This window comes from Nyctereutes procyonoides, unplaced genomic scaffold (assembly GCF_905146905.1).
Source record: "Nyctereutes procyonoides isolate TBG_1078 unplaced genomic scaffold, NYPRO_anot_genome, whole genome shotgun sequence".
Taxonomy (NCBI): Eukaryota; Metazoa; Chordata; class Mammalia; order Carnivora; family Canidae; genus Nyctereutes; species Nyctereutes procyonoides.
The window spans coordinates 79020027-79031711 of NW_026575140.1; the positions used below are offsets into that span (position 1 = coordinate 79020027).

The 11685-nt window shown below is 37.3% G+C and overlaps 2 protein-coding genes across 2 annotated transcripts; both read right to left on the reverse strand.

Moving 5' to 3' along the window:
- Positions 1-2035: 2035 nt before the first annotated feature.
- LOC129496944 (olfactory receptor 6M1-like) lies at positions 2036-2977 on the reverse strand. The gene has a single exon (XM_055305290.1). The coding sequence runs from the start codon at positions 2975-2977 to the stop codon at positions 2036-2038; it is 942 nt and encodes a 313-aa protein (XP_055161265.1).
- Positions 2978-10367: 7390 nt separating this feature from the next.
- Positions 10368-11303, reverse strand: LOC129496547 (olfactory receptor 8D4). The gene has a single exon (XM_055304599.1). The coding sequence runs from the start codon at positions 11301-11303 to the stop codon at positions 10368-10370; it is 936 nt and encodes a 311-aa protein (XP_055160574.1).
- Positions 11304-11685: the final 382 nt, after the last annotated feature.

Consider the following 11685-nt stretch of genomic DNA (forward strand, 5'->3'; position numbering starts at 1 on the left):
ATCCCTTTCTTACTCTGCCATCTTAACTCCTCCTGTAACAATATTTTCAACTATCACAAAATTGTATGAGAAAATCTAGTAAAAGAGAGCAATTTTAGTAAAATGGATTCATAAATTAATCCAAGCAGATTTCTTTGGATGTAGGGTCTGAACCTGTGAGCAAAAGACAGTAGGATTTTAAAAGTGGGCAGCTCCAAAGGAAAAAATCAAAATTAAAATAGGATTTGAGGAAGATATAATCAAAAGAAGGCTCTTCTGATTGCAAAGTGTTACATGAACAGATCTACCTGCAATTCTTTATGGGGTCATTCCTTTTGCATCCTGGCTGGGTTACAAGTGTTCCCATAACTGACGCCCTCATAGGCCTCTGGCACTAAACTCATAGACAAATATTGGTTGTGCTCACTTACATTAAGATGTTTTGCATGAACAATATCTGAATGGAGTTCTTTAACCCAGGGATTTAGTAACATAGGTATTATTGATAACTGAGAGAACAAGACCAAGAACCCACACTATGGAGAGAGTGGATTGTCTCACTAAGACAGTACCTACTATAGGATTTAGTCTTTCTTTGGGAACTTTTGTGGAGGGTCTATGGCAGTAGGGGGTTATACTGGATTGAGTGCTCTCAGAAGGGTGGAGACAGTGTCAGATAAAGCTGAAATTAGTAAAGAGGTAACAGCCATTCAATTTGGCAAAGTAGGGGAATGTTTGGTGTTTTGTGTTGAATGGTGACCTTGTATGAAATGAATGCTGTGTGAAACTGTTTATGTCCAGTGGGAGGAAAACATGACTTATGTACAAGCATCACATCAGTTTGTAATAATACCAAGAAATATCTGTGAACATAAGATCAGTTCTGGATGTCAGGGACTCCCTTCTTTGGGCTGAATCCTACTTCATTTCTTCGGATCGTAGTTAGTTGTTGAACACCTCATTCCCCTTTGAGGTAAGTCAGGCTTTCTTATCCTTTCTTATCCTTATCCTTTATCTTCAGCAAGATCTGAATTTCCATGGTTACTTCCCTCTGTAGTCTTGCTTCCTAACAACCCTTTCCCCCCTATCCCTTCCTGGCTACACTGAGCATACTGCCCAGTTGCCCGTTCTCACTGAAAGACTCAGCAGAATATTAAAGTTTGAAGAACAGCGCTATGCACATTGCTATGAGAAATGATGATAACATTAAAAGATAATTCTTTTAGACATATTCCTTGTAAGATCATATTATGCTGATAAATTCAGCACATTTCTATTTATCAACACAATGAATCTGAGGTCAGATTCACATTAATCAAAAATAGAACAGTAATTAATTTACAAAGACAGAGACACTACTTTATGGCTAGACAACATTTGCTTTGACCAGAATATTTTCTCCAAATAAGCAAGCTTTATGGGAAAGAAAAAATAGATATAAAGGTGCTTGGTGAATCTAGAGTCAGAACAAGGAAAATTAGTAACCCAAATAAAATATGTAATGAAACCAGGAAAAGATAAAGATACCCTGAGGCTGCCAATGCCACAACAGGCAAATACCTGACTTGTGTGCAGGATAGACCTTCTTCCTAGAAGTAGAATTTGATTGATCTTTTAATTTGTTAGTATGTTAAACTGCACCCCCCACCACCACCACCATATTGACTGGTAGAATTAAAACTCTTGCCTCTTAATCTAGTCAAAATCATCAAAGGAGGAGCATCTTTACGTGTGATGACAATATTACTTTTATAAAATGATCTCTTTTATAGCCACAAGGACCATTGAAATTTGTGCCTAAACAAATACTGGACATTAGCTCTCATGACTCAATCCTAGGTTACTATGTGCAAAATATTTCCAGGACTGAGGGGACATGGGATTCTTTTATTCTTTTCTGGTTTTTCATGCTTCACTATTGATGATGTGTTTGGTTTTCCATGCTTCATCTTGCCAATGGGTTCTGAGAGTTCAGTCCACTACGGTGTCACTCTTCATACAGCTCCAGGTGTCATGTAGAGAAGGCATAGCTCAGATTCCCTGAAATTGCTTACTGTCAAGTGCCCTTGGAATATGGTAGAACTATCCTGCTAATTGACTCTCTCAAGATTTCCTTTACTTTTTCGTTCCTTAAGCTGTAAATGAAGGGGTTCAGAAGAGGGGTTACCATTGTGGTAAGGACAGCTGTCACCTTGTCAAACTCCAGTGAATGACTCTGGCTGGGCCTCATGTACATGAAAATGTTGCTCCCATAGGCAATGGACACAACCGTGATGTGAGAAGCACAGGTGGAAAAGGCCTTCTGACGTCCTTGGGCTGAGGGGATGTGCAGGATGGTAGAGATGATGTAGGTGTAGGACACGATGGTGAATACTAGTGAGGTCAGGAGGACAAGAGAGGACAAGAGGAAGTTTATCATCTCAATGAAATGAGTGTCTATGCAGGCCACCTGCAGTAAAGGGGCAATGTCACAGAAGAAATTACTAATTTCTTCAGTGCAGTAAGGCAGTCTGGAGACCACGATAGTTGGGCACAGCACTGAGAGGAAGGCTCCCACCCAGCAGCCCAGAACCAGCAGGAGACAGACCCTGCTGTTCATGATGATGGTGTAGCGCAGAGGGTTACAGATGGCCACGTAGCGGTCAAAGGACATTACTGCCAGGAGGATAAACTCCACTGTCCCCAGAAAGAAGTAGAAATAAATTTGAGTGATGCACCCAGCAAAGGATATCGTTTTCTTCTTTTCTAAGAGACAAGCTAGCAACTTTGGGGCAATAGTGGTTGTGAACAAAATGTCCAAAAATGACAGATTACTAAGGAAGAAATACATTGGTGTTTGGAGACGATTATCAGTCCATATTAAGGAAATGATGACAATGTTTCCTGTTATGGTAAGTATATAAACCATCAGAAGAATGACAAACAGCAAGATTTGAAGCTCTTGGATGACAGGAAAGGAGACCAACGTAAATTCAGTCAAAGTACTCTGGTTTCTCATAGCCATGTCTACTGGAGGGGTGAAGAAAAATAGAATAGTATAAGATGTCTTTCAAATTTTGCTAGAGAGAACATTCAAGAGGGCGAGGACCTAGTCCTGTCTCTGACTGTATTATGTAGCTTCAGGCAAATCAAATTATCTTGCTTGGCCTCTGTTCCCATCCTTATAGTTGATGGGTTGGAAAAATATTTCTGTGGTTCCTTTAAACTTCAACTTTTTGATTTCTATTACATGAATATATTTCTTCTATTTCCTTCCTTTAATCCAAATCCAAATTCAGGTTAGCTGATAACCTCGTATCAGACTTTGATGAGGAAAGACAAGTCATCAGACAAAAATTCAATTTTCCCTCCTGTATTGAGGCTGACCAGACTATTAGGATCTGAAGGATTCTCTTAAATTGCAATAAGAATTGGATAGGACACAGTCCCTGAGAGGTGTCTGGATCCATTTTCTAAATAACAAACAAAGAAACAGGAGCTGAACTCAGAGTAGAGGGGACTGAGGCCAGGCAGTCAGGTGTCAAAGCTTCAGGGGCTGGTGTTGGAGCATAAAGACCTGGTAGCCAAGATTAGGGTGGCTGGGACCTGCACCAGCCATAACAGAGAATAGGTGAGGGAAACAGAGAACACCAAAGGAGCAGGGAACCAAGGCAGAAGATTTGACTTGTACCAACAAGCATAAGTGAGAAGCAGGGTGACCCTGTGATCATACTGTTATGGAGACCTTGCTATGAAACTTCCAGTGCTGGAACATCAGTGAAGCTAGAAAGCAAATTCTGAGACCATCTCTCAACCACATCTTGGAGAGAAGTGTCCCTCGGTGAGGAATGCCAAGCAACGGGAAGAGAAGCAAATCCCTTCCAGAAGAAAAATTCCCCAAATTAGGCCCCCAAGAACTCCCAGACATTAAGAAGAAGCAAAGAACTTTTGGACAAAGATTTCCAAACAGGCTGACAATTGCACTACCATAAATTGAGAGTAGAAAAAAGAAATAATAGAGTAAGAGATTTTGTACAAGGACAGCAAAGTTTGCAACCATTAGATATATTATATAGTACATTTATATATGGAATATTTCAAGAAATAAAGGTTGTAATTTTAAAAGTGAGAATGCCACAAAAAATATCAGTGTTTTTTAAAACTACAACTTGGTAGTTTTATTATTTATTTATTTATTTATTTATTTATTTATTTATTTATTATTTTAATTTTTTTTTAACTTGGTAGTTTTAAAACTACCAAGTTGACTTCTAAAAAGACCCAATGGAATGTACAGAATTTAAAAAAAAGAAAAAGAGTATTGTTGAAGTAATAACTCAATTGTTTCAAGTAAGGTGAGATGGGATGAACAATGGATCAGATATAATTTAAAACACCATGTTGGGAGTGCCTGGGTGGTGTAGTCAGTGAAATGTCCAATTCTTGGTTCAGGTCATGACCTCGGGGTTCTAGGATTGAACCCTGTGTTGGACTCCATGCTCAGCATAGAATCTGCCTGGGATTCTCTCTCCCCTGTCCCTCTGCCCCTCCCACCCCACACTTTCTCTCTGTCTCTCAAATAAATAAATAAATAAATAAATAAATAAATAAATAAATCTTTAAAAAAAAGTTTTTTTTTTTTTTTGTACCATATGGTACTAAAGTAATACTGTGTGCCAACTACACTCAAAAACAAAACAAAAATACCCTCCTGGTAGTTTATCTCATCTGATCCGGAAAAACAAAACCCAAAAAACCCAACTAGATTAGCAAATAGGAAGATGTATCAAAGGAATTTCTCTTTAATGAAAGAAAGAGAGGTATACTTGCAAAATATGAGCGTTCGAAGGAATGGAATTTTGCTTAAAATATAAAACAAAACAAAATGGTGGAATGGGAATATTTATATGTATAGTCTGTCATGTCCTGCAGGAGGGAGCACAGAAAGCAAAGGTGGACAGCATTTACAGAGAAACAGTCAGAGCACCAAAGAGAGGATGTGGAGAACAAGAAAGGGCAGGTCTCTTACGTGGGAAAACAGAGTGACTGTCGGCTTCTCTACAGCAGCTGTGAAACTAAAAATTAGTTAAATAATATCTTAAAGTGGGGCAGAAAATAAACTGCCAACTCACAATGAGAAATCCAGTAAGGCTATCTTCTGTTGTAAAATAAGTATATTTCAGGGAAAAACTTCAGAAATCTGCTACCAAGGGATGAATTACAAAGTAACTTCTAAATATAATTCAAGCATAAGGAAAATAATGGAGATGATTTAAGGTATAAAGAGGAATGAGAAATAAATAAAATGGTAAACACATATAGAAGTCTAAATAGAAATTCTCCGTGGGAAAAAAAAAAAAAGAAATTCTCCGTGAAAAGTAATAATAGTGTTGAATTTGTGGAGTTAAGCTAGAATTGGTATAAGGATGATAACAGGATAAAAGTGTGGAGAGGACAATTGGAGCTAAGGCCTTCATTTGAGAGGGGATGAACCATTGTTTTCTTTTAGGTTTTAAGTTAAATAAGCCTCTTAAATTTTCTAGAGTACTCACTGAAAGAATGAAAATACAGTAGATAATTTCCAAATCCATAGAAAGGAAAAAATGGCATAAGGAAGTCAAAACTCCACTACAACAAAGATGCAGATAAATATCAATGGTTAAAGCAATCCGTTAATTAAAAAACTGGGACAAAGGAAAAGATAAAGTAAGTTGTAGAAACCAGTTCCAGTTTATTAATTATCACAATAAAGGAAAACTGAACTAAATTCTTTAAAGACAGACATTGTAATATTATATTAAAAAAACAATTCATATTGTATTCTATTTATAAGAGACATACATAAAAGATAAATAGAAAAATTGAAAATGAAAGGATTTTTAGAAAAGATTTGCTAGGGTCACCTGAGTGGCTCAGTCAGTTGAGCGCCTGACTCTTGGTTTAGGTTCAGGTGGTGATCTCAAGGTCCTGGGATCAAGCCCCAAAGCAACTTTGTGCTCAGCAAGGAGTCTGCTTGAGATTCTTTCCCTCGGTCCCTCCCTACCCTGTAAAATAAATAAATAAATCCTAAAAAAAAAAGATTTGTCAAACATATACTAATCCCAAAGAAAAGTTAATGTGTCCATGCAAGTGTCCCTTCCTTTTCGAAAGTTCCCATTTTGCCACTTCATTTTCAAGGCCAACAGACTATTGGTGTCTGTTTTTGCTATCTTATAGAAATCCAGAAACCCCATGAGAATCTTTGCGTATGTTTTGTACTTGTAGAGCCGTTGTAGAGGCAGCACCCATGCGGAGCAGAAAGTGGCGTCACCAAGCTTTTTCCCAGGGAGCTACACCAGCATCTAAGCATTGAACTCTGCTTTGAACTGTCTGCCAGTATCTGTTCTTTACCTCCATTTATTTTGTGCATCTATTAGCAAGAGATGTCCTAAAGGTATCGGTGAAGAGAAGTTATTTTTGGCATCCAGGAATGCTTAAAGAATTTTCCATATATATTAATGGTAATTGTTTTTTCACTTTATCCCATCTTGGTTTACCAAAGTTTTCATAGCAATACTATACTTTTAGATAGTGGGGAACTTATATTAATAACTGGCAAAATAGGGCAGCCTGGGTGGCCCCGTGGTTTAGCTCAGCCTTTGGCCCAGGGCATGATCCTGGAGACCCAGGATTGAGTCCCCATCAGGCTCCCTGCATGGAGCCTGCTTCTTTCTCTACCTGTGTCTCTGTCTCTGTCTCTGTCTCTGTCTCTGTCTCTCTCTCTCTCTCTCATGAATAAATAAATAAAATCTTAAAAAAAAACAATAACTGGCAAAATAGGCAGTAAGGCAAAATTAGGGATTGATAGGGCCACACTTTGATTTTAAAAGTTTCAATTCATCATGAACTTATTACAGTTCTAACTATATCTTTACCTAATAAAGAACTTCAACACCTATAAGGAAAAGAAAAATCATAGAACCATAAAAACAAAGTATCATTGTAGGGGAAGATTTCAACAAATACATTGATTAATATTTTAAATCCTAAAATATTTGTGTGTATGGAACAAGATCAACAAGTCACTGTTTGAACAATTCATTAAATATGCAAATAATTTGATATGATTTTTCTTGCTAGTTAGAAGCTATTGGGACGCCTGGGTGGCTCAGTGGTTGAGTGTCTGCCTTTGACCCAGGGCGTGATCCTGGCCTGCTTCTCCCTCTGCCTGTGTTTCTGCCTCTCTGTGTCTCTCATGAATAAATAGATAAAATCTAAAAAAAAAAAAAAAAAAAAAAAAAAGGAAGCTATTCTTATACCCTGCAGACAACTCAAAACTGATACTATAAGCATGTATTTTTATATTTAAATATAAAAAGAAATATAATTTTTCACAATTGTATTTGTTTGATTCCTTGAATGATGAAATGGAGTATTTTTTTCCCCTCTGATTTGGATTTCTTGGAAGACTCACTACTTGTTGTCCAGGAATCATTGTACAAACTTACTGCTTCTTCTTCAGCAGAAGTCAAACCATCTATGTTTAGAATCTTCCAGTTGTGGGAAATTCACTGCTAATTCTTTTATCTTATTTCATATTTGGTTATTTCTGACCCTTTGAAAGTTCCTTATTTGCTCAAGGTATTACCTTTTTTTCCCCTAGTAGTTACTTCTACCAATTGTCCCAGTACTGGCTTGAAGCTTTTTCAAAGTCACTATTCTCATCTCCTCAAAACGTCTTGATGTCTACTTTTAGGTTTCAAGTCATAGTTGTGATATGAGTTAGCGTACTTTGAGTTCTTGGTATTATGTGCCAGAATTCCGTTAACACATTAAAAATTTAGATGGCTAAAAAATAAAATAAATAAAAAAATTTAGATGGCATCAGAAGAGAATGTGTATCATCCATATCTTATATGCAATATTTTCTTGCCAATTTTTAGATTTGCAGCTCTTGTTTCCATACAACCTTTTTGTTTTGAGCTGTTTCTGATAGGCAAATATTAAATGATCCCTATGATTGATTCTGAGTTTGTCATATTCTCCTGTCAGTTGTTTTAATTTATTCGAGGCTCTGCTATTCCTGTGAATAAATTCAATGACCTTCTGAAGTAGGAAGTAGGTATTGTTGTGATCTACATTTTGCACACACAAAAAACCCCTGAAATTTGTAGAGGTTGAATCACTTACCCAAAGTCCCATAGATTGTGTGTGGCAGAGCCAGATTCAAGTACATTTCTGTTTGACTCCAAAGACTACATTCTTTAGAGATAAGCATAATATAGATTCCTATCTCCACTTTTGTAGAGAAGAGAGACAAGATCATAGAAGCTCCAAGTTATGGTCCAAATGAGTGACAAGATACACAAAGCTAAATCGACTCAGTTTTTTAGTTTAGCCAGAAAAGAAATGTTACTGTCACCTTGTTTTCCAAGTCTGGAAATGCTGGTTTTGCTACTTTGAGTAATTGAATAACCAGAGCATTTTAGATTCAGAATAATCTCAGGATTGGAAGGGATATTTAGGATCATGTAGTTCTATCGAGGTCTAAAAATCAGTAACCTTCCCAATATTTCTCTACCCTGAGAGACTTATTATAGATGGCCTGTTGTATCTGTACAGCTTTGTCACAAAATCCATCAAGCTGATTACCACTTGTTTTCTGTATTTATTCTGAAAACTCTGAACCCTTTATAGATAAATGGAACTTTGAATCTCTACCTTTTTTTTTTCCTGTATGTGGGATGTGATGTGTCCTTTCCTCTATGAAAATAGGCCATGAATAAACAGTAATATTTGAAGCTCTTGCTCGCTCTCAAGGATTTAATTGAGAATAGCTCTTGGGAATATGAGGTGAGAGAGGTTAATTACTATTTTGTAATCAAAGAATTTTAGCCCTGAGAAAACAATCACAAAGTTTAGTTAGAGATGCCAAATTGACACATTCCGGACTCCAGGGGAATTATCACAGGTGTTTTGTTTTATTCAGTTAATAAAAGCTTGGTGGCCTGCTTTAGAACTTTAGGGAAATTGAAACCTAGGAAACTTTTGATGTTCCCCAATAATTGACAAAATGATGTCAGTTTTCCTTTCCCAGGGATGCTGGCAATAATAATCCTGTCACTGCTCTGAAAATGATAAACTTTCCTTTTTTTTCCCCTCTGTTAAAATGAAGAGAAATTCTCCTATTCTTGCCAAAAGCTACAAAAGGTGACTTTCTCTTCATTTATTATATTAGACTATACTTGGTCCTCATATTGGCCTAAAAATCCTCAGGTTGGTGAATTGGAGTGATGATTAAGTGCCATTTTCTAAATTGACTGAATGTAATCTCCAAAAGATATGGGGTTGAGACCCTTCCAAAAGAGAAGATATGTAATGGAGAAGTGTCCAACTGGCACGACTCTCTGACAGTGTCCTTTCATGTGTGTTCTTTGCGTTGTGGCTTTTGTCTATTGTGTTTCATTCTATATCACAATATCACTTAGTTTCTGGGACCCATTGGTTCATCCAATCAAAGCCTTGAAACTTTGACATTTCTATTAAAAGTCAGAAACTGTTGGATTAGGTTTAAAAAAAAATCAAACTATATCTGGTTACTGGAGACAAATCTAAATCAGAAGCAGAAATAGCTGAAAAAAATAAAAGGATAGAAAAAAGATATATATGGCAAATATTAACCAACTTTGGTAGATTACATTATTGTTCCCAATTCTTATGCACTTTTCTTTTTTTCAAAAAAATTTTTTTACTGAAATATAGTTTACACACAAGGTTACATTAGTTTCAGGTATACAACATAGTGATTCAACAAATCTATATGTTGTGCTATACTTACTGCAAGTGTAGCTACCATCTGTCACCATACAATGCTATTAAGTTAACCACAATGCAATAAAATAAAACTGAGATTTCAGTTTTATTGCGTTATGGTTAACGACTTGTCTGCTACTTGAATTTATTGACTTTTCATCCCTAAAATTATATCTTTTTTAAAGATTATATTTATTTATTTGAGAGAGAGCGAGAGTGTGAGTTCTTGAGCAGGAGGTGGGTGCAGAGCGAGAGGGAGAAGAGACTCCCTGCTGAACAGGGAGCCTGACACAGGGCTGGATCCCAGGACCCTGGGATCATGACCTGAGCTGAAGGCAGACACTTAACCAACTGAGCCACTCAAGTGCCCCTAAATCTATTTTATACATCGTGGATGGAAACAAAGAGGGATTCTCTGGAGAGTACAAATGTTAATAAATATATATTAATTACATTTTAGATGTTACAAATTTATGTTATGTATATACTAATATATAAAATTATGTATATAATTTCATCTCACCTCAAATGACTTTTAAAGAGTCAGGGTATAAACACGTATACATGCACATGATGATTATAAAAACATAAATAAATCTTACTAAAGAACATATTCATTATAAAGATATTTTTCTTTTTAAGAGTTTCATGAGTGCATTTTTTACTTCCTTATTCCTCAGACTGTATATCAAGGGATTCAACATGGGAATCACAGTGGTATAAAATACCGAGGACACTTTCTCCTGGATGAGTGACCTGCTGGAAGTAGGTTTGAGATACATGGACATGAGAGTCCCATAGAATATTAGAACAGCTGTCAAGTGGGAGCTGCAGGTGCTGAAGGCTTTGGACCTGCCCTGCATAGAGTGGATGTGGAGGATTTTGGAGAGGATGAAACCATAAGAAATGATGATCGTCAGGCTGGTGGCTACCATGTTAAATCCGCCAATGACAAAAATCAAAAGCTCATCAATATAAGTGCTTGAACAAGAGAGTTGAATAAGTGGAATGATGTCACAGAAATAATGTTTAATGATGTTTGGGCCACAGAAAGTCAGCCTTAATACACAACCTCCATGGATCATAGCATCAATCAAGCCTACTGAGAAGCCAGCAGCTACCAGCAGAGAACAAGCCCGAGGAGACATGATGACATGGTACAGCAGGGGGCTGCAGATGGCGACATAGCGATCATAGGCCATGGCAGCTAACATGTAGCACTCAGAAATGACAAAAATGCAAAAAAAAAATAGCTGAGTCATGCATCCAGAATAGGAGATAGCTTTATCATTGCATAAAAAGTCTGCCAACATTCTGGGGGTAATAACAGAAGAATAGCATACATCTAAAAAAGACAGACTACTGAGGAAATGGTACATGGGGGTGTGAAGTTGAGAACTCAACCCAATTATTGAGATCATTCCGAGATTTCCTGCCACTGTAACTGCATAAATCCCTGAGAAGAGGCAGAAAAGAGGCAGCTGAAGCTCAGGTTGGTTGGTTAGTCCTGAAAGAAGAAACCCAGTCACTGCAGATTGATTTCTTAGGCCCATTCTCTTCTGAGAAATCTGTGGAGATGAGAGGAAAAGAGCCAAATCAGGCAGTCAGAATCCTAGCCCGTCTCCAATTCCCTGTAGCCCAGGTACTTCTGGCATGAAAATGTGCCTTGGCACCACACTTGCGCCTCCATTGATGTGCAGGGATTTTGAACCCCACACCCCCCAAGGCAGAACTTTGATAACATAGTAAGTAAGCATCTATTTAACTGTAGGTTTTAGGAACTAGAAATGAACTTTAGCAGGCTCTCCGGCATGTCAAATTCTTTTAGCCAAGTATGAAATGCTTAACTCTAGAGCCAGAGAGAAGCCTAAAGACACAGGAGAGGCTTTCTAAAGCAAAGCAGCCAAAGTTAAATAGGTTTCTTAACTAAAAAAA